This window comes from Lactuca virosa, chromosome 8 (assembly GCF_052849685.1).
Source record: "Lactuca virosa cultivar CGN04683 chromosome 8, Lactuca_virosa_CGN04683_v6, whole genome shotgun sequence".
Classification (NCBI taxonomy): Eukaryota; Viridiplantae; Streptophyta; class Magnoliopsida; order Asterales; family Asteraceae; genus Lactuca; species Lactuca virosa.
In genome coordinates this window covers 317,265,757-317,290,349 of record NC_136433.1, presented here as the reverse complement: position 1 = coordinate 317,290,349, position 24,593 = coordinate 317,265,757, and the positions used below count along the sequence as shown (strand labels likewise).

The window sequence follows — 24,593 nt, the reverse complement described above, 5'->3', positions numbered from 1 at the left end:
CCCAATAATTCGAAGAAGAATATTAACTTGAAGAAAATATGTACTTGCATTTAAAATGTTAAATCAAATCATATTTCATAGTGTCCCTGTTATAATTCTGAATATATTAATTGGGTTGTTCTACCCCTACTCAGAGAGAAATCTCATTCTTATACTACATGTATATATGTCAATCTTGGAAAGTCTGATATTGCTTATTCATAGGATCATTAGCATTATCCGCAATGGGGACTTTGGGGACTTTTTTTATATCTTGACATCACTTATGTCAACAGATGAGATGTTAAGTTCTAAGTATGTGGATGGGTGACAATGTATATTAGATGATAGCACCCATTATAGTTAAAACATTTCTTGATTTGATTAATCATGATGCATCTGATGCTGCTTTGAGTTTCATCACATGTCAATATGTTCATATTCTACAAAATCAGTAAAGTGTTCCATGGAACTCTTTCCAAAACCCCATTCGATTAAGGACATAGAGACCTAACTAGGATGAAAGACAAACGTAAACCCTAAAACTCAATTTATGACATAGCAAATTAAGTTATGTGAGTCAAAAAGAAACAATACTTGATAGCTACTAAAAGTGACTGAGAATCTGAGATGATGAAATGTAATGAAGAGTAAAAGGCATATCTAATAATACTCCAACGACACTTGGCTTGCAACAAAATTCAAAACAATTGAGCAACAACAAAGTAGGAGGAATTTGGCAGTTTGTCCATATGTACACTTTAAAATAATTTGACAAAGGCAAAAAAAAAAGTATTTTAATAGAATTGTAGAGAATCTTAAATGTTGATGGTTGCATCCCAGAGTCTAAGCAGTCCATTGCGGCCCCCACTGCATATCCTTTTGCGTTCAAGATCAGAAGCCACGCATCGCACCTGAAAATAAAACATCATAATTTTGGTAAATTCAAGTTATTCCTTGTATCCCAATATAAATGCAAATCAGAGGACAAATAAACGTAATTTCATCATATATCATTTTTATTGATTTAGTCATTCTGTAGTTTTGTGTAGTGATTTTCTTGACCATTTAACAGAACCATTTTCACGGCCACCATGATCCAGTTTTGAGAAGAAGACACAAATACACAATGTAGTTTCACTCACCATTTTATTTTTTTATTATTATCCATAGTAATAATAGTTGAGATACAAAGTAGTAATTCATGATGTAACTACATAGTGAAAACACGTAGAAGATATATAAAATGGTAAAGTGGTACAGGTTGGATGATATGAGATTATTATTTATTTATAGTTGGTGAAAGCAATTGTAACATTTAGTGTATCACAATACAACTAACAAGAAAAGTAAGTGTGGACAGAAGAGAAGAAGGGATATAGTATAGATATAATAAGGTCCTATTTGGCAGACTAGCAGAAAAGCTAGCTGGTAGATGATAAGCTAAGTTATGAATTAATAGTGTTTGGTAAAAAGTAGTTGATAAGCTAGATTACATGTAAAATGACATAAATGGACATTTAGATATATATATATAACTAAAAACTAGCATAAGATAGTAGTATAATTAAGGGCATATTTGGAATATTTATGAAAAAACTCCATAAGCTTCCCAAAAGTTATTTCAAAGTAGCTTATGAAAAGCTAGCTTATAAGCTACAATAAAGTATTTTTGGCAATCAGGGTGTATGTAATACCATACATACCATTGCTACTGTTTTGTGAGGTGTTCTGTAGAGCTGCCAGGTTGAAGTCTTTGAAGCAGAGGCAGAGGCAGGTCGATGGAAGAGAGACATTGTATTATCAGCAGCTCCAATTCCCAACCAATTCTCCCCAGCATTAATTGACAGAACACCACCACCATGAAGCGTCACGTTCTTTGAACTTTTCAATCCTCCTCCTCCTCCTACACACACAAAATCATCCTCATCATCATTATTTTTATTATTATTATACCATTCTAGCAATACACTTTTTCAAACTACAATCTCCTCGGTCCTCCTATTAACAAACTAGGACTTAAGTTGTAATATATATATATATATATATATATATATATATATATATATATATATATATATATATATATATATATATATATATTGCATTCAATGTATGGCATGGCGAAGTTATGTCCTCAAAAGAAAAAAAAAAACAGGAGTTATTATAAAGGTTTTTGATACTGACCATCCTCGTTTTCCCAGAACCTGACCAACCCATCACTTGAACCTGAAAACATTTACATACGATACCTATTTATTAATACTGAAGGAGACTAAATTGGGTCTTGGCTGGACAGATTTTCTAAGAAAAACGAAAACATAAAAAGCATAGTAAGTTATAAGTAGTATCTACATAAAAAGATAGAATAGAAGGACTCGCTTTCAGTCTTTCATCACTGTGAAAATAGCACTAGAAAGCTTCTCTCTCCACTTGGTCTACTCATCTGTCATCTATAAACGGCAAACGTAGCCTTTTTCTGGAAGGTGGGATGAAAAAAGACCTCCCTCCCTCCCTCATCAAAAAAAAGCCCTAGGCTTAGGCTACGCAGTCAGTCCCACTCCCATGTAACAAACGCATTTAAGTCTTTAAGATGGAATTACACTGACCAGTTATTACTCCTCTATCTGACTTGGAGTACTCAACACAAAGAACAGGGCCACCGTGGCAGGCCAAAACAGCATCACATGTTCCTCGAGAAATTGACCATATCCGGGCAGTCCAGTCATCACTGCCCGTAATTACAGTGTCCCCAACCATTCTTATTGACCTGCCACACCCACCATAGATTTTAAAAAAAAAAAAAAATTGTGTATCCAGCCACCAAAAATTCTTGACCCTTCCTTACCTGATCCATTTGGAGTGCCCTAAAAGCTTGTGCATTTGTCGACCGGATCGTATGTCCCATATGTTTGCAACTCTGTTAGAGGAAATTAACATTAAGCTTTTTTTTTTATCTCTAGTACTGTGTTTGGATTTGGACTGATGATGTCAATGGGACAAAAATTATAATCCAAAATATTGACAGGGACTGTTGTGCAAAAGACATTAATGTCTGAAACAGTGCTAGAAAGCTTGTCCATTCCAGCCCAGCCCCAGCAAAATACAGGTTCTTAGAGGCTGCACTGGTAAAACGGTGGGACTGAACAACATTAAGTTGCGAAAAGCTTAAAGAAAGTAAGTAAAAGATTTGAAACTTTATAAAGAAAGTAATTAAAAAGGTTTAAACAACATTAAGTTGCGAAAAGCTTTTTAAACCTGTTTTTAAAACCTCTAAAAAAATCATCCTTTTTAAACATTTTTGCTTACACTTAAAAAATTTTAAACCTTTTTCTTATATTTTTTCAACCTTGGTAGGTTGTAAAAAAAAAAGGTTTGGACGAAATTTGTAAGAAAATTTAAAACATGGGCAGTCTAAATAGAATACAAATACATAGGTTAGGTTTTTAAAGAAAAAATTGGGTTATTTGGCAATTTGAAAAGTAATACTAGTATTTATTAATTAATTAATAATAGGGGAAGGGGAAGGGAAAGGGGCATACGCGTCTCTTCCAGCAGCGGCCAAAACTCCGGTAGAGTCATCGTATTCCATGCAAAGGACAGCACTGGAGCAACGACCGACAGTGGCGACACACGCATCCGTTCTTACATCCCACATCTTCACTGTTCCATCATACGCTGCCGTCAGCACACGCTCCCCCGATAGCATGCGAGCACAGCTCACCTGCCAATGCCAATGCCAAATCAATCATTTCCTCCTTTCTTTTTAATTTTCAAATTTCAACAACATAATATTATTATTATAACTTAGATTTTACTTTACCTCGGCATCATGTCCCTTGAGCTCTTCTAGAAGTTGTGTTGTCTGTTTATCCCATACAAACACATACGCATCATCCGATCCTGACACAATTTTTCCACGATCAGAACTAATTGCCCTCACACTCCTGCCATCATCATCATCATCAAAAATCAGTTTCACCTCATTTCACAAGTTTTAGGCTTACGACACAAAAATCACCTTGTATGTCCCTTTAGTGTTGCCCTCAGTTCATTCCCACGAAGACTTGGATCCCAAATCTTAACCTGCGTGCCATAACAACCAATAACTAACATGTTTCCTCACAAAATAAATACATACTAACCAACACACTCTCATTTATTTATTTACTTGAAAAATATCATAGATTTTAATTGGAAGAAATGAAAAACATATCAACAAAAGTGAACTGCTATTTCCTGCAACATAAAACTAGATTGAACTATGACATGTAAAATGTAACTATTGGTATAAGGTCAAGGGTTAAAATGAAGTTGTGCCTTTTAGCAGTCCAAGCGCAAACATATTCCAATTATGATGAGTAGGTACTTTAGCAGCATATGTGATTATCAATATTTGAGAAATGCAGAATGATTTATATGTATGTATATGTCTGAGATATGCCTGAATGATGAGACACTGCACATACATACATACAGTTATGAGTGAGTTATAGGAATAGGAAGCTTACAGTGCAGTCTGTACTTCCGCTTATAAAAAATCCAGCATCTTCACGGTCACCCACAAGGTCCCAAACTTCTCTTTGTGTCACGCAATGCAATGCAGTGATTGCACCATTATGGCCCCTAAGTGTCCGGATGCTAGATTGTAGTTTATGTTGTCCACTAACACCATTCTCACTTTTACCTATCAATAAAATATAAAATCAAATTCTGTGGGAATAACAAACAATGCACTGCATTAATGCACTACTTATGATATGAGCATTGATTGATTGCTTTTATGTTATGTGTAAAGAACATGAACGAACTGAACATACATTGGTAAATAATATTATGGTAATAAAGTGGGTATTTCCTATAATTTGGTGGAAGTAAATGGGGGAATGATGAGTTTACATATTGTCAACAAAGAATCACAAGTAGGTTGGCATAGATAGAATTTGGGTGGGGCAAGTAAGTACCTTGATCAGAGGTCCATTTACGAACACGGGTGAATGAGGAGGAGTTGGTGCGTAGTGTAGTAGTGTCCCTGGTAAACATGCTTTGGACCCAGCTCCTACCAGAAGCCTCTGCAGGTTGTTGGTTGTCTATTCCTATGGCCGAGGAAGCGTCTTGTGGTCGTGGGGAGGGCAGCAATCCCATTCCCACACTTGCCGACTTCACTGAATAAACACCCCAATAACCAACACATAGCTGCTGGATATGCGACATATACCCCCGAAGCTTTATCTGCACCCACACCCACAGTATACTTATATCATTCATTGAAAAAGAAGAAACAGGAATGCATTGATTGCAGACCCATGGATTGGGTCTGGAGATTCTTCAAATAAATAAATATATATATATATATATATATATATATATATATATATATATATATTCACCAGCAAAGCAATCGACATTAAATCTTACTTACAATATGACTGTAACCGATGTTGTTCTTCCCTGCAATCGTTTCGATGATATACCATGAATCGGTGTCAGGAAGGCCTAGCCCCGCCTTCAACAAATTAATTACTAGTATTATTATTAAATCAGCAAGCACAACACAACAATGTAAAAGCTAAAGATGAAACAAAAATCAAAATGTACCATACCATGTGTGTCGCCAAAATAATTAGCTGTGCAGTCACCAATGCCGCATAGTTAGTTGACCTGACAGATTCTTTTCTTAGGAATAATAATAATAATAATAATAGCAACGTGTGTGGATTGTACTGGGAGCGCGGCTCGTGTCAATGGAACATAAATTGCAATTTTTGTCCCACCCAAAAAAGGTGCAACTAATCTTCAAAATCCATAAGGAAGGAGAACTAGTTTATACCAATTTATGCAAGAAATAGATAATCTTGGGTTGGGGAAATAACAATAAATTGCTACTTACTTGTTTGAAAAGCATTCCATTAGATACTCAAAGTACACGTCCCAGAAGCTGCAATAAGATTCGTAGATATAAAACACTAGTCATTGGATAGTTGACTTCATGGACTTAATCTGCTAAGCTATATACCTTAATGCAGAAAGTAAAGTCTTTTTTTTCCAGATTTGCCATACATAATCTGGTAAGCTATGTATGACTTAATAGAAAAAACCAAAGAAAGTTAAAATCTTTTTTTTCAGATTTGCCCTCATTTATTTTTTTACTTCAAATTCCGGTTGTTTTCCCAAATACTTTTTAAACATCATTCAGCACTTGGTCAAGTCGATGGGAAAAGAAAAGAAAGAGTCCCTTCCTTAATCTCATAAGCTACATATAGGTGTTTTATTTTGACTTGATGCAGAAAAAAGAGTTAATAGAGAAATTTAGAAAAATAAGGGTTTCTCCCTTAAGTCGTAACTTTTTACAAATTTATTGTTTATTTCCTTCCATTTGCTGTTATTTTTCCTTAAACATGATTTATCTTGAAAACAGTTAAGGGGAGGAGGGAAAGAAACAGAAAACAGATAAATGAAGTCAAGTAAAAACATACCGTAACTCCTCCCATATGGAAAGGGAACGAAGATGGCGTTGAACGTAATCTGCAACATTATTCCTGTCTTTCTTGTACATTTCAGCTGAAACTTCAAGGGCATCTCTAATGGTTGCTATATCATTCCTCGAGGTAGCACGAGTAATTGCCGTTTTTAGCTGTGTTACATAAAAAGAAAATACAAAATCTCAAAACTTATAACAGTAAAGCTAAATAAAAATGCAAACATCTTTCCCCATTATGCTTTTTCAATCCACTTCCCCAAGAGAAGAATCCACACAGCACTTCTTCTACAAACAGCTATTGCACAAATAAAGCCATTCTTCCAACATAAGCAATGGTGAATTTTAATAACATTGCAAAGCACTTCCATCAAAATATGTCTATAGTGTTGACTCCTAAATAAGTAAAAAATAGCACCCTACTCCCATTTATCTATTTACTTGCGTTTTCTCCAATTACAAAGCAACTTTCACAGCTACCTACGAATGGGTAGATTTTTCAAATGTCCTGATGAGAATACAACGCTAATACCTTAATAACCAAAAAAAAAAAATGAAAGTACACTGCTGAAATATAATGAAATGGCAGTACGATGCTATAAAATAAACAATTAAATGGAAGCTTGTTGCTATTATTGCATTTAGCCCTTTGAATAGAATAATTCTCAACCAAGGAATAGAAATAGCATAGACCATAAATATAACATACCAGTTCTTTCACTGCAGTGAACTGCTCTTCAGTCAAGTGACCTTTCCAACCCTGAAACCACAAAGATTAAAATCACGACAACAAAGTTCAATCAAATCAGGGTTCAAAGTGTGCATACCGAGTGAATGTGTTCCCTTATACATTCAACAAATCCACTACCACCAATCCCCTCTGCATCAATTTCTATCAAAGCTACAAAAGATTATATGTGCAGAAGCCAAAAACCAATTAGCTAAGATCCTTATAAATACAAGGGTTAATATGAAAAAAATAGCAATGTAGTTTCATTTCTTCCTATTACAGCATTCTACTTTGAAAAATCTACCCAGTTATAGCAATGCTATTCAAATACAAAGCAACTTTCACTGCTACAATAAAAAAAAAAAAAAAAAAGGATTGGAAGTACATTGCTATAACTGGTTAGATTTTTCAAAGTAGAATACCTTAATATAAAATGATGCTATAATACAAAAATAATTGAAAGTGCATTGCTAATCTCACATTTGGCCCAAAAAAAAAGGGTACATGCATAAAATAGCAATGCACTTCCAAAAATATATTATTATAGCATTGTAGTTTAATTTACTTATTACAGCATTGTACTTTGAAATTAGTTCTTATTAGGGCATTCAGCATTGTACTTTGAAAAATCCAGCCAATTAAAGCAATGACTAACCTTTTAAACTGGTTCGGTATAAATATAATTGGGTGAATTTTTGTAAGTAGGATGATTTTAGAAAAGTAGATTGTTATTCCAAAATATAAGCCATATAAAATAGAAACAATGTACCTAGGATTGTTCCGTATTCAAAAGATGACAAAGGATCATCAGTGGCTCCCAATTTCAGAAGACGTAGCCATAGACCCTGTTTGGCCATTCAGAATAACAAAAAGCATTTGGGAGAAAGAATTAAACAAGATTCATAGATATACAACTGAGATGGTAACAAACAAAATACAAATTGACTACTTGTAGCACTTTTTGACCCCCCATTGTGTTTGTGTTTGTGTTTGTGTGTGTGTGTGTGTGTCTACACAATACAAACAGGCAGGCACACATTCCCCAAAAGGGTAAAAGTATGGAGGATGTCAAAATGATATTTCCATGAACAATTATCCCAAAAGGATAAAATTACGAAAAGACCCTTTCCTGACCTGCAATTTCACTTTTATATCCAAGACCATGCGCTCCCGTTCGGCCTGCAAGTTGCAAAATATTTAGAATCACAAAACCAGCAGATAGATGAGATGAGATGAGATGAGTTGTGATTAAGATTTAAGAGAACTCACAGCTCTCTCTCTAGGACTTAAACTTTCTCCTTTGGAGTCTCCATCCGCGTACACCGAAGGTGAGCTGGCATAAAACAATATATCAAAACTTAGCAACAGACTTGGCTGAATTATACTTGAACAACAAATTTCGGTTAAATGCTATGTATGTACTTTTATGGATATTTTTTAGGGTTTTGTTCCTGTGACGATTTTTTGTTTGTTAATGTCCAAAAGTTGCCAAGTTTTTATTTTTACCCTTATTACCTGTAATAGCAGGTTTCTAGGTTAGCATTAAATCAAATTAGTTTACAAATCTTTTACGTTATTATCCTAAGTATTTATATATATATATATTTAAGCACTTTACAAAGTATAGCATTTTCACTGCTATAAATGGATAGATTTTTCCATGTAATAAGAAAAAGATAGCAAGTATAATGGTATAATAGCTTAATACGAAAAAGTATAGAAAGAAGGGGAAGTAATAAATGGAAATATTGACCTAGGAGTATGCTTTGCGGCATATTCAAGAGCTCCACTGGCTGCAGCTAGTATCTGCTTTCTTTTCTCCTCCTGGTCTTGTGATCTATAGTTGGAAGGGAACCTGTCATAAGTATATCTACCACCAGATCCTGAAAGTTCATCAGCAAACTTACAAAATCAATTGAAAAACAAAAACAAATCAACCAACATTGCTGGTTGACACCAGACCACCACATATATTTTAAGTTGCTACTTTATTATTATAAGTTTGAGGTGGAGTGAAACAGAAAACAATCATCACCAATTTCCCCCAATCCCAGCCACAAGGTGAGCATGCTTATTAACTTATCACCGCCCCACCAGTAATAAGCATGCATGCATTTTTAAGTGTTTGGATACAAAAAACTGAAAACTGCTTATCCCTTACGTATTTGAAACTCCTTATTAGATTTACTCTTTTATCCTTAAAAACATTTATGTATCACAGCTTTTCTTCCTTACCTAAATTTCTTTTATGTAACCATTTTTTTCTTCATATGTAAATAAATGTTGAGCGTCGAGTGATTTCAATCATATGATACACTTAATGTCAAATGTGAAATATATCATATTTCATGTTTTCACTTTTACTAAATTTAAACATTATTGACATTTTTTGTAAAACATATTATTTAATGTTATTGAAGATATCGTTTTTTTGTAAAAGATACTTTCTTTAATGTTATTGGTTTAAAATCATATAATAGATATAAATGATAACAAATAGATTGTTATATGTAAAGTTAAATAAGCAAATAATATGTTTTTAGTCATTTTACATGTATAAGAAGAATTTGACAAACACTAAAAAACAACTTATTATCAACTTATTTCGTTTTAAGCTAATCCAAACACTTTTTCTTAAACTCCGTTTTGGTACCTCATAAGCTATTAAGCACTTGTATAGAAAAACATAAGTTGTTTTAAATAAGCAAAATCCCAAACACCCCTTAATGTATGTGTGAGCACTATGTCACTTGTTGAGGGACTTTCTTTGACCAGATATATCATCCATATGGGGGTTACCGATCAACACCTTAAAGCATAGGCCATAGGACACAGACACACAACCTGTTGGTGGTGGTTGGTTTTGGGAGCCTAGGGTACCACATATTTATAAACACAAAACCTAAAAGGTTCGCAAAGAATAATGGAATCATCAGAATCAGATAAGATCCCAATGGAATCGGAATTCAATATTCCATTCCATAGTGTGTTTGGTTGCCAAATGGACAGAATTTAATTCTTTCGGAATCTTTCAAACATTCTTGTTCCATGAATTTCGTCATTCAGAGTTGCAATTCTCCCTTTTTTATTAGAAGATCAAAATACCTTTATTATTATTAAATATTTAAAAATTTCAACTAAACACATTTACATTAAAAAATATAAATATAATTATAAAAATTACTCAACACCATTCCATTTTCAGTCAAGCTAATGTGTGTCGGATTATGATTGATTCCTTCACATGCCGATTCCTTTGATAAAGTAACATGAAAAAGTACCTGATATTCCTAAACCCGGGTCAGAAATAGTTATAATCTCAGGCTCTGCTGAGGCTGAGGGCAATATAGAGAGTGGATTTTGACCTCTTCCAATTGCATCTTGTAACTTATCAACAAGATTACTACTGTTTTCACCAGAACCTAAACCTCTTTCCAAATAATCCAAGAATCCTTGAGACTCTAGAAACTGAGTTACCTATGCAACAGTTCAAAAAAAAATTACACCCAATAACAGGATTGTATAGATGAATAAAAAGGAAAAGCATGTTATAAATGGCTAAATGCAAGAAATAGCAATGTACTTTGTTTATTTGCTTATTAGAGCATCCTACTTTCATTACAGCATTGTACTTACAATTTTTTGTCTTTAAAAAACCCGCCCAATTATACAAGTGAGAACTGTTTTGTATTTGGATACTAATTCTATGATTTCATAGATTTTCCAAAGTACAATGTTGTAATAAGAAAAAAAAATGAAAGTAGGATCCTATAATTAACAAATCAATCAAAGAATATTGCTATTTTTCTGCATTTAATCCAATTATATACGATTGCTAATACAGTTATGCAGAATGTATGAAAGTTCTATTAAGTATTAACTTAAACAACAACCTATTCTAATTAGACTCAGACCGATAACAGGAATGTATGGATATATATAAAAAGGAAAAGCAATTATAAAGGGAAAAATGCAGCAGCAGTTTGTTAATTACTTTGATTTCGTTTTGTTAGAGTACAGCATTGTACTTCCAATCTAATTATATCAAGGCATTGTTATTTAAAAACAATTATAGCATTGTAGTTTCAGCATTTTTCTTATTTTTGAAATTTCTACCGAATCAATCATAGCAAATTGTATGGCAGTTAAAATTGGTTTGTATTTGGATGGCTAGTATTGGGTATATTTTTCAAAGTAGAAGATACCATAAGAAACAAATCAATTTTAGTATGTTGCTATTTTCTGCAGTTAACCTAATTAAAAACAATTCATCATGTAAGTATGCAGAATCAGAATGTATGGAGGTTCTAATAAGCATAAGTTAAACACATAGCCATAGGCATAGGCCATTACCATCTCATCTATTGGTTGGTGAGTTGCGCGGGAACGCTTCTTGAGAAAAGCTTGAGTGTTGAACACTTGATTTGCAGTATTTTCCTGGAAAATGAAATATGAGCATATGCAATGCAGGAGGAGGTTAGAAAGAATTATAACAGGCCAGGGTGGGTTTATTCCTCCTTACTATGAAGTTACGGTAGCCTCCCAAGATTGAAGCAAAAAACTTAAGGAAAATAATCCTGAAGAATAAAGGAAAGTTTTCCAAAGATCAAATCAAAATGCAGTTCAATTAATTGAAATACTTACATTTTATCTTTCATCACAACATTGTATGTTCAATCTTTTTTCTAATCAAGGCAAAGATATACCCAATTATAGTTAACTTTTTTTTTATCTTATAGTTTCAATTACAATAAATGGGTAGATTTTTTTTTAAGAAGTAAGTAATATAGGGAGGGAGAAAAGTAGTAATATTAAAAATAGTTTTAGATGGAAAATGGATTTAGTAAGTGTTTGAGACAGTATTACCTGAGTTGCACATCATGGTCGGGGGACCAAGGCTTGGTGTTAAATCTTGAATATTGGTGATATGAGTCAAGATCAGCCTTCATTGAGTCTATCCAAACAACATTCGGATGCAATAACTTCAAGATCTCACTCCGTAAACAACTCATTTCTGGCTCCGGTATTGGCGGAATCTCCTCTGAGCTAATGATGCAATTATGTTCAAGATCAACAACCACTACCTACACCCACCAACCCCAAATCCTCTGATTTTCAACTATCAAATGATATTATATACATATACATACATACATATATATATATATATATATATACATATAAGTGAAGTAGATTCACATGCACTATTGAGGTGGCACTGAATTATTCCAAAAAGAAGATTACAGCAAAGGGCGGTCCAAGCAAATTTAAAGAAAATAAAAATATTTATACATAGCTTACCAATAAAAACTCAACATATTTTCTCATGTAAAATTGTCATTATTCATTATATTTAATAAAACAAATCTCCAATTCTATTAGATTTCAGTCTAATTCTGGGATTTTAATTCTTTAAATGCAAGGCATAGCATAGTCATTTTTAATTTATAGGTTTTGCTCTGCCCCTAAAAGTGCAAAAGATTTTCTTCCTGATCGTCCTAACCAGCTAAAGAAAAGAATAGTTCCACCCTTAATACATACAGTACAGCTATCCAAAATGCAGAAGACAAAGTTTTATTATGCAAAAAATAATAATAACCAATAAGGGCATCCATGCAAACCCACTTTTAACAAATGGAAGTCTCTTAGCAATGCCAATGGGTATGTGTATGGACCCCATTCTTTTAATATTATTATTACATTGAATTCGAAGTTCTAACATTATCTATGTCGATTGATTAAATTAATTTATTATTTTATAAATATATTTGCATACTAAAAGAAGCTTAACTTATTATAATTACTAAAAGAAGCTAAACGTTTGGTTGATGTTAATATATTTGCATACTAAAAGATGCTAAACGTTTGGTTGATGTAAAGGTAATAATTACTATTAGTAGTTTGTAATATAATGTCTGAAATATTTTATTAATTAAATAAGTAATGTTATTATTTGGACAAGTATTAACTATTAAAAAAGGATTATTAAGTTGTTGGTATGGCTTTTAGAAGGCGTGCGTAAATAAATGCATTGATGTACAAAATAATTGCGTGGCAGAAATGAAAGGAGTTTTGTATTGGCCTAAGAAACTAACACAAGCAGTGAGCAGTAACAGCGGTTTAAGGACAAAAAAAAAATAACAACTTACACCATCCATTGAGAGACCAGTAGTATCAACACCTGAATGAAGCCCCATCATATATGGTGTAGGAGCATCAATATAGTCAACTCCACTGAAAAATAGCAACGGAATGTAGACATGCTGATTCACCACACAAACAATCATATTCATATCAGATACCAATCCAATCAAACATCACACTATTTTCAGTCATATCATGTAATGTTACTTGGTTCAGAAAATTCCTTTACTGGTGGTTTGGGTTTGTTAAAGCTATAAATCCAATTAATTCAAAATTCTATCATAGTTAGCAACGTACTTAGCACAGCCTATTTTGTGCTTTGGAAAATCCATCCAATCATAGATAGCTGGTACAAGCAATTTTCAGTGCCATAATTCGGTAGGATTTTCACAGAAAATACGATGTCAGGATTTGCATAGATTATTCAAACTCAAAGTAGGATAATAAGCAAAACTTTCGAAAGTAGAATGTGGTAATAGAAAGAAATGAATGTAGGATGCTATGATATATGAAACTACATTGCGTTTATCCCTCCCTATTTTAGTTGGTTAGTATAGTATGCCTATGATATCTTTTTAAAAGCTTGAAAGACCCGCCCAGGTTGATGTATTAATAATTAATTACTTGTTAACTCAAAGTTAAGTTAAGTTAAGTTAAGTTGCCGAAGATAATTGGATTGGACTACAGTCTACAAACTTTTTTTTTATTTTTTTCCCATGTTAAAACTTTATATGCAGCCTCCCAGAAAAAGTCACACAGACAAGACAAGTTGAGATAGATAAAGCCTGCAAAAAAGTTTACCTGCCACCGGAAAGGATAAATCAAATGGCATATTGCTTCGGAAGCAAGCGTTAGTAGAGAGTATCTGCATAAAACAAATAATTCACAATCATAAAACTTCTCTTTTACTTGATTAACCCCTTCATTGTTTCTTTTTTTCTTTTCATATTAAGTGTTGTCTGGATAAATAATGTTGAAAAGATATTCGAGAAAATAAAAGGGAAGAATACACGAGGGCAAATTTGTAAAAAATTACAACCTTCTGGGATAACGAGTTTAGGTTTAGGATTTGGGATTCCTTTTTATTACCCTTGCTAAAATGCATGCACTGAAATTAAATCTTGTACAAGACAAAGAGCAAGGCTCCTGAGTTTAGGTGTAGTCCTTTCCCTGACTTTCTCTATTAAGTGGTTTTTAATTTATGGCATCAAGTCAAGTCAAAAGGACACAGAAACACTGATGACTGATATGTAGAGGTTAATGGACTAAGTCCATTATGATAAAAAAGAAACAGCAGAAAACACCATGGGGACTTAAACATAGTTGCAATTATTGCATATATACTCAAACTTTTACATTTCTTCACCCATCATTGTGTAATATCATCTTTTAACTAATACCCTACAAATGTGTGATACCTTCTCTCCAACCTTATGGTTCACATAACGTTTTGGAAGGGATTATTAGCATTTGTAGGAAATGGAATGGAAATTTGTATATATTTGTTGGTCTATAAATCCATCAAAAGATTCGGAATGTAACTAAGGATAAATGGTAAAATTCCCCTTTATTGATCTTTTATAAATTATTCTTTGTTTTTAACCCTTTTATTAATTTCTTGTTTAAACTATTTTAGAATTAAATATAATTGATTATTCTACAAAACATACAAATTATTGTCAAAAAACTTGTAAAAATATTTGAGCTTCTTCAAATACTTGTAAAAATATTTAAATTATGTTTTTTATCAAAGAGAAGACTGTTAGTTATAAAATATTCGGGTTTAGGGAGGGCATTTGAATTCCATGTTTATTGAACAAAAAGTCCTTCACTACTACTAGTGGGATATTCGGATTCCATCATAATTCAATTCCGTACGTACATATCTGCAACTAAAATGCCATGCCAGAATGGAATGGAATGGAATGGGGATGGCAACTTTAGATCTAAAAGCGAAAATAGTCCAGAAAAAAAGGTCAGAAGTTGGATCTTAAATGAAAGAAAGACCTACTTGTCTGATCGAAGCAAAACCCTTCTCTCAATTAATACAGCTGTAAACAGTTTGATGAAGTTATCCACATCCAGGCACTGCACCAGCGGTTGAAAGGATATCTGCTCAAGTAAACGGGCAATAATTATCAGCACCCAAAAGGAAAGGAATTCTAACAGAATTGGAATTCATGCGTGTGTGTGTTTGTGTTTGTATTTGTATTTATGTTTGTGTTTGGTTTAAATCCATAGGAATCCTTCATATCAGAATCTATCATTCCGTTTTTTGTTAAAACCGTATACATACATACATAATATATATATATATATATATATATATATATTAAAAGTAATTTTGAATTCCAGTCCATTCCCAACAAGCAAACACGTGGCAGGTAAAGGTTTCATATTCGAGTTTTTCCATATGGGAAAATTCATGCACTTACATCAGCGTGAGGAAGGCCATCCTTGGGCGGAAAGTCAACGGAAAGCAGGCTATTCTCAATGGCAAAGAGAACACGTCCCTTTCCAGGAGTAGGCAAAGGTACGTTAGACACCGTATACGAGATAACATCCCATAATGGCTTGCTGCAAAATCCAATCCAATCCAATATATAACTGTTTTCCATATCCTAAAACAAAGCCTATACTGTATCTTCAAATTACTATTCTACTTTTGAAAGTAATAGGAAAATTATTTGGAAAGCACATTGCTATTTCTCCCCTAAAGGAATATATATACATGCAACAACTTGTTTACTAAAACTCTAAAGAGATGAGAATGAGATAGATGTCTAAATGATAATTCATTATGTTCAAGAAAGAAGTACATGTTTAGAACATTGGAAATTGATGATATAATCAAAATAACCGCCTGTGTTTGTTACACAAGCCAGGACAGGACTGAAGAAGCTTTTTTGATGATGAATTTGCACGCTAACATAAAAGAATGATGCATCAACACACGAGAACGAGAACAGATATGTGCATACAGACAGACAGGTAATTATCATTATCCACACACTCTGGTCGTATTCGTATCAGGCATAATATTATACTGTTACCTGCTTCCGTTAGAGGAAAAGCAAAGTTGATGTATTTTCTCTAGTACTTCCCGAAGGATGTGAAAACTGGGAGCACGTGAAACTAGACAGATACATTTATCAGCAAATGAATTTGTAGGAATGCGATAAGCTTCTGCAATATCCTCACAAACAGGATCCCGAAAAGCAATGCAACTCACATAAATTTTAGAACCATCGCCCTCTGCACCAAACCAACACAATAATAAAACACTTGTGTCTATCAGTCTATGTCATTGCATAATTACAAAATAAAAACTAATTAACTAAAATTCTAAAATTCAAACCAAAACCAAAGGGCTTCTAAAATTATAGCCCAGCGTTATCCCTCCTTGAGGTTGAGGATTCAAGTCCCGTCAAGGACATAGGTGGACTTAGAAGTAGAGTAGATTTACCGTTCCAAAAAAAAAAAAAAAATCTATAATACTGCCTCTAACATGCCATTAAGTGTCTCCATCCGCATAATTATAAAACAAACTATAACTTCAAACAAATAATCTACAAAATTACATATTAAGGACTATCAGAATTTTTCTTGCCACATCATTGTACTGACCCAACCAACCCCTAAAAAAATATAAGAATTGCCCTTCACTGATCACATCTTCAACTTCCCTGTCAACATAACATACCTTGACTTGCACTTTTGTACTTTTTTAGTTGACCTTAATTTAATTTCAAGGGGTCATCTAGTATTTTGTCAATTAACATATTTCGCCATTTTTGTCCCACCATGCTCATCCATAAAGGAAGCATTCATCATATTATTAGTTTTTTGTTTGTGAATTCATCATATCAATATCTCCTTCATGATAAGCTATATTACTACTTATAGACCTCTCGGTTCCTAATGATTACAACAAACCACTATAAATTTCTAAATTCTTCTACCATAACCAAAAACCTCACTAAAATTTAATTCCCCCTTAGGGAAGTCTTTGCACTAGTTGGTACCCCGCGTTTATCGTGGAACAACCATTTGGGTTGGGTTTGGTATGTGCTAATTGCTAAACAAATAGTAATCAAAAATAACAAAATAAAAACCCTCGACATTTACTCAATGGTTACATACCAGTTAAAACAATAGGATAACTGCGTGGGAAAGATAACGGATTGCTTGAATCAAACCCAGTTGTGTAGAATTCCACACCAGCCGGTAGAACACACTGCATTACAAATAAACCGTGGATATTATTAAGACTGGAAAATAACATGAATAAGAATAGTGAAGTAAATTATCATATCCCAAGAGCATCATCATGTGACATGATTTGTATGTAAATCACTACAGTGCCCACAAGGGGCCAATTCCAAATACACAATGGAACACCTATTTTCACCATATTCACTTACTAATTCTATCACTTCAATAAAATTGTGAACCATGAAAAACATAATTCAAGCTTTCATCTACCACTCTTGTGTTTCATTTACTCTGACTTAACCACAATCTCATACAAACCACATTACCAGCAACTATCCTATGTATGTCTCGAATAAACTTAAGTGTTGGACATGTTTTTTCAAGGTGATTACTGTGACTTGAGGAATCGGAAGGTGATGATAATTTGAAAACATACATTTATCTTAGTTTTCTTATAATTTGATTACTTTAACACTTCAGAAAAATTATAATCATAAATAGGTTTTGACACTGATACCTCTGACTTGAAAATGTAATAATCATTTTAACTCACGGCCAAAAAACCCCCAAAATTGAACAGAGCTTGCCACAATCACGGTTCATATATCAGAAGATGCACATTACTCCTCATTCCAAAAGGGAAAGGATGAGTTGCAGCTTTTGACTTTGCGATGCAAATTTGTTTGATTTCAACTTCAAAATTGATATGTAACTTAAGTAGCTTTCAAGGTAAAATCGCTGACTACATTAGAAACTTATAATAACTACTGAAATTATGACCATCTTGCTGCTGGAGTTTAAACTGTAGCCTAAAGCACATCAGTTTCAATTTTAGAAAGACTAGGTTCAATTTCTGAAAGGAGAGTCAAATCGTAAAGCAATAACAGAAAGCACAAGCTATTACATAAGAATAATGACATCGAATGGCATTGGAATCAGGAAACTTACGGTGGGAAGTTGGGGAGGAGGAGGAGGATAGAGCGTGTGAGTAGGAGGAGGATACTGATCAAGGAGAGAAGCTAAATAGAAAACCCCTGTTCCGTGAAACCCTTTTTCACCATCCAGCGTACGAATCTCTGGTCCAATTCCACACACCACGAAGTACTCGAACAACTGACTCATTCGCTTTCTCTCTAAATACACTTGAATTACAAGTTAGAAAGAGATATAGAATGCAGCATAGTTGATTGATTGAACACTTAACAAAGTTTACTCAGACAGATGGATTTGATTATTGTGAACTTTAAAAAGGAAACTTTGCTAGATCTGCTTCCAAAGTGATGTGAAAGTGACCGGGTGATTGTTGGAATGAAATGGATCTGATGAATCAAGTAATTTGATGATGAATAGGTACAGTCAGATGTTTCAAAGGCAGGTCGTCCCAGCGATTTTGCGATCCGGGAATGAATTTGTATAGGAAATTTTGAGAAAGTGACCGAAATATGATCTCTTTTTTTTTTTAGATTCAAGTGGTTGTTTGGCATTCCTTAACAAATAATTTTTTTTTTTTAATCTTTAGTTATTTCAAAAAGTGAAAAGTTTAAAAAGTTATTTGGTAACTTCAAAATTTAGATTAACTTTTTAAAAAAAAAAGAAAAATGATGCGTTTAAAAAGTCATAGATTTATGACTTTTAGTAACTTTTTGTTTTTTTCCTTTTACACCCTCAAAAGTTCATACAAACACATTTTAAAAGTTTTTTTTTGAAAAAAAAACATAAATCAAAAAGTCTTTTTCTAAAAATGACTTTTTAGTTTAAAAAACAATCTCAAACACCCCCTAAGGCAAGAAGGTGTCGTGGTGTTTACACTATTTCCAACTCTTAATATTATTTTTTACATTGTATCTATAATTAATATACATATTTAACGGACAACACGTTTAGGAACAGTTTTAGTTTCCCGGTCACCTATCTTCACACGCAAAGGTCATCGTCCCTCTTTCGTTCTTCTTCGGATCATGCTTCCGGTTCACCTCATCCCATTGCCTCAACCGACTGCTGCTATCTTCTTCCGTCCAAAATATTATTGTTTCTCTCAAAGTTTCCACCACCGTCCCTCAATTTCCCGAAGAGGATTCATTGACAAACCCTCAATCTTCCATCAGAGATTAACGTCTGTTGCATAATACAGGTACTTCTATCCATTTTGTTGTTTGTCTTCCTCCGGTCAATCGACGATTGTTGCCGACCACGACAGAGTCACGCTACTCTGTACGGAGTTGAGAAGTGACGTTTGGGGATTCATTTGTGGAGAAGAAGAACGGTGAATCGAAGCTAAATTTCTGCTTGCCTTGGTTTTGAAGGTATGTACCGATGGTTTTCAAGTTCTAAACATACGATTTTGAGCTTTTTGGGATCATTTTTATAAGTTTCGACACATGATTTATAGGTTTCTGATATCAGTTATTTTATGTGCCAATAGTGGTTCGGGAATGAAGAATCAGCATATTAACGGTTAATCCTCCCATTAAGTCATGTATTTTATCAATTTGGAGATGATTTTAATCTGATTCTCCCACTCTTAAGACCAGAAGTCAGAAAGCTATTTGCACATGTATTGCAATTTCATCCCGGTTTATTTTTAGGTCAATTTGGCATGCGATGAGTTCAATGAAATGTTTAACATAGTCAATTTTATAAGTTTCTACACATGATTTGTAGGTTTCTGATATCAATTGTTGTGAAAACCCGAAATTTATGTCTTGTAAAGTCATTCAATTCAATCAAGAGTCAGACTTGTTTCTGCTATCTTTTAGCATTGTTTAAGTGTGTTTGAGTGTTCTAAGCCTAGTACATTCAAGGATTGAGTGTTAGGAAGTATCTACTAGAGTTCATTGTGCAGCATTCAAGCCGAAAAACTCCATCACTTGGAGTTTACGGCCGTAAACTAGAGATTACGGTCGTAAGCTCTTGTTTGGCCGTGAACTCCACCTTTAAGTATGATATTCCTTCATTTTGCTTCACTTCTCACACTTCCAAGTCAAGAACACTCATTTCTCTCTCAAGTATCATCAAGAACACTTCTATTTTTCGCAAAAGTTGTAAGTGATTCTTTCTTTATTTGTTGATATCCTTCTTGATCTAGTAAAACCCCATGATTTCATCCGTGAATTCATATCTTTTTGGGGTTAGATCTTCAAGAACACCAAGAACACCAAGAACACACACTAGTTCTTTGGGCCGTAATCACCTCTTTTAGCTTCCAAATCGTAAGTATCTTTTCCATATACTTGATATTCATTAGAAGCTCTTGATTAACATCCTAGAAACAACCTTTTTAGCAAGAACATCAAGAGTTTACGGCCATAAACCCTTGCATGGCCGTAAACTCCTTCAAGTCTTGGTCGTAAACTCCTTGCTATTTCATGTGTTGGCCGTAAACTCATTGGCCGTGAACACATCTAGGCCGTAAACACACACTTGTGTGGCCGTGAACACCTTTAGTACAATCATATGTGATTGTAACACTTCATTCCAAGTGTTTCCTAGTCCCTAAGGTTGTTCCCTATCATGATTAGTTGTTATATACACTAATTATATACATATATGTGTCATTATATGCTTAATAGGATCCGTTTGTGCTCGAGACTTCACTTGACACTTAGCATCCTATATCGATCTTACATTCGAATCACTCACTACAGGTGAGTTCATACCCCTAACTTATCTTTTAAATGATTTTAAATGCTTTTATGAGGGGGGGGATACAAGTAGAAAACATTGTAGTTATCGTATCAATCACAGGTGATTAATAACTATCAAACAAGTGGATTTCTTATACTTCAAAACTGTGTTATCAAACAAACTATTTCAAAACATTTTATAAAAAGACATCAAGTCATCTATAACCATTCAAATAGTTAAAACTCTTTTATATGCTAAACGCTTTATCAAACTCTTTTAGATTTATATATTGTCAAAATCGTGTCTATATAGATATAGTTATATAAATAAGGTTGAAAGGGCTTAGGACTGATAACTCGCTTTATTTCATGTTCCTTGTTTGGTTATGGACTTAGGGTATCGGTTGTTTGTCCGAGTGTCGTTTCGATCTTAGTTATATATTATGTATATGTGTATAGATATAAAAGTTCTTACATCAGTTCAATACCTTTGGGTAGCAAAGGTGTACAAACATGATCAGTCATTCAAACATCTTTACTAGTAAACTATAATATGTATAGTTTAGAGGATTACTACCCACTATTTCTAGTACAATGAAACATACAAGAGTCAGTTCATACATGAGTCAGTTCAAACATACTATAACGAGAAACAGAAAGAACATACTATAACGAGAAACAGAAAAAACATACTATAATGAGAAAGATGGAGGAACATACTATACACTATAATAGAGAGAACATACTATACACTAGAGCAGAGAGAACATACAATACACTATAATAGAGAACATACTATACAAATACAAGAATACTATAACATTAATGTGAGCCACTACTTCATGGCATGGCAATATACTGTTGTGTCACGTTTTGTAACCAGAGTCTCCTGGAGGGAGAGCGTGAATTTGTGTATAGATCTATACGGGATTGACCATCCTACACCTTGCTGTTAGCTACAGTGGGACCTGCAGGTCTACGAGTGACGAATGTCATACCATTTCGATGTCTTCGAACGTCGTGTTTTACTAGTCAATCAAGCATGGTTATAATCTCATCACATTTTACCTTAATTAAACAATTGGTTTAAGGTAGTTAGTACAATGGTAGTTACTATATACAATACTACAGTACATCTTTATTTTCCCATTACATTCACATTGTGATCTTCTCACATAAACGGTAATGTAAACTATATTTTTGGTAATGATAGTCATACTTGGGAAAAAACTCACTTTTACAAAAGAACAAACATACAGAATAGTCGGGTCTTGGTAGAAGACTACATTTCCTTATAAGTAGAAAATATAGGATTTTGTAGGTGATACAAACATTTACATCAAACGCTTACAAACATTTACATCAAACATTTACAAACACTTTCATCAAACTTATACAAACATTTGACACTAAAATACTTATGAACTCACCAGCTTAAATGCTGATCTACTCTTTCAAAATAACTTGTATTCTCATGTCACCAGTAGATAGGTATACTGGACCAGATTTTGAGAAGACGGAGCACATTCGAGACTCGTCTTTTATTTTGATTCATATTCTGGTGTCTTTCAAACTATACACAGAACACACTTGTATTGAATTATATTATTAATGCAATGGATGATGTTGTTGCTTGTTTACTATTGTGCATTGTTATGATACTGTACATGACGTCCTCCGCCCCCGGATGTTTCCGTCGTTCTGGTTTGGGGGTGCGACAGATTGGTATCAGAACTTTGTTTATAATGAATTGAGTATATCAACCCATAAAATATATACAACTATAAACACAACGGGATTAAAATACTCTGACCAAGAGTTTATACTTTTAAATAATAAAATATTTAACGAAAGTATACATACATGCATTCATACTAATATCAGTGTCATACTAGATTAGAACAAAAGTATTGCGGTTGTTGGACAACACAAGTAGGCTTGGGGACATATAATCAGATCTGGGAGTGATATAGCCTGATCAACTATATCTTTCCGAGAAGTGATTAGCATGTGCCTAGGAATGGTTGTGGTGTTGCAGCAAGTCTAAAAACTTACCAACACTACTACAATGAAAACTTTAGAATAGAACATAAACTTAAAATACTATAGGAGTATTTTGTGTTACTATAATTACTTATTTGAGAACTAAAAGGTCTTTATTAGTAGGTCAATAGTTGCTGAGTGGATACACTAAGGTTATATGTGACTAGGGTGTCATAGACTTAGAATCTATGATCTTTGCTTTACTTCCTGTTCGTTGTTTGGTTGTGGACTTAGAGTTAGGGTCACTTATTCGAAGGTCTATCCTGTTTTGGTTACATATGATTGGTATGCACTACGCAAATATTGAAGTAACTGGTAAGGATCATCCTATAATTATCTTAAGTAGTACGTCTATTAACTATCTCTTTTATCCATATTCTCGCGTAGATAACATGGCTGGATTCCATCTCCCTGGCGACCCGTACTTTCCCAACCAAGGAAATGGTAGTTGGCTCGATACAGATCCAGAAGAGAATCATGCAATTTCATTGGATGATGACTTCGCAGAGAACTTCCCGGAGGATTTTGACTCCGATCCGGAAGTTAATGATCTACCTTAGTGGCTCCAATCCCAAATCCTAACCCTCGTCCGGCTTTTCAAGGCCCGACACCTCTGTAGGTTGAGAACTTGGGTAGATGGAGTCAAGAACAGGGTCAACCCTTACCATACAATGGAGACAGAAGCTTCTACAATCTGAGCGAGGGAGGCTCAGCAGACAGAATCCTGCCTATCCTGGTTCGTAGGGTTGCTAGAAATGACGAGCAGGGTAGGGCAGCCATCAACTGAGTCATGGAAGTTGATGCCGATGCGGGAGTCAATACAGTCTGTATTCGTCATCTACAAGCTGCTCATGGAAGAACTCTGGACCACAATGAGGTCCTGCAGAGAGAACTTACTGCAACCCAAGTTGAAGTCAGGGAACTTCGAGCACGCCAGGCAACGTTCGAAAGGCGTATGCTGGAAATGGAACGTCATCAGGCAGAATCAAACGCTCATCCGAGCGGTTCTCGTCGCAAGTAGAGTCTACTCTACTCTGTCTTTTGGATATATTTAGGTCTATGTATAGACTCTAGTATTAATTTCCCACTTATTTTAAAGACCTTGGACTTTCAGTCTGTTAGGTCTCTTCGCTGTCAAAATTTTCTTATTCTGGTTTGATGTAAGACCTACTTTAGAGGTCATTTTTCCCGAACTTGTTACATCATTTATGCCAATATTATTGACAGACATCTAATCTTTTGGGAAATCTTTATCCAAGTGCTTTCATCCTTCTACAGTTAGATCTTTATTTCAATCATACTCGCATCTGTTTTGTTGGGATATGGCGACTTAGTCCATGGACAACTCTCATTATACTCACAATCGATTCTTACTATCATT

The 24,593-nt window shown here is 34.1% G+C and overlaps 1 protein-coding gene across 1 annotated transcript; it reads right to left on the bottom strand.

The window, feature by feature from the left end:
- Positions 1 to 618: 618 nt before the first annotated feature.
- SCD1 (stomatal cytokinesis defective / SCD1 protein (SCD1)) lies at positions 619 to 18,973 on the bottom strand. Its single transcript, XM_079063350.1, has 31 exons — positions 18,495 to 18,973; positions 17,475 to 17,568; positions 16,385 to 16,586; positions 15,767 to 15,908; positions 15,343 to 15,443; positions 14,133 to 14,196; positions 13,337 to 13,450; positions 12,054 to 12,271; positions 11,710 to 11,764; positions 11,541 to 11,624; positions 10,469 to 10,664; positions 8,941 to 9,070; positions 8,457 to 8,520; positions 8,322 to 8,366; positions 7,957 to 8,032; positions 7,285 to 7,358; positions 7,167 to 7,217; positions 6,456 to 6,613; positions 5,870 to 5,917; positions 5,583 to 5,640; positions 5,402 to 5,485; positions 4,944 to 5,211; positions 4,491 to 4,666; positions 4,001 to 4,065; positions 3,803 to 3,926; positions 3,522 to 3,703; positions 2,828 to 2,899; positions 2,589 to 2,749; positions 2,167 to 2,208; positions 1,686 to 1,885; positions 619 to 893 (listed from the first exon to the last, which is right to left on the bottom strand). Exons 1-31 carry the CDS (start codon positions 18,666 to 18,668, stop codon positions 798 to 800), a joined length of 3,618 nt encoding a protein of 1,205 aa, XP_078919476.1. The 5' UTR covers positions 18,669 to 18,973; the 3' UTR covers positions 619 to 797.
- Between the last annotated feature and the right edge of the window lie 5,620 nt (positions 18,974 to 24,593).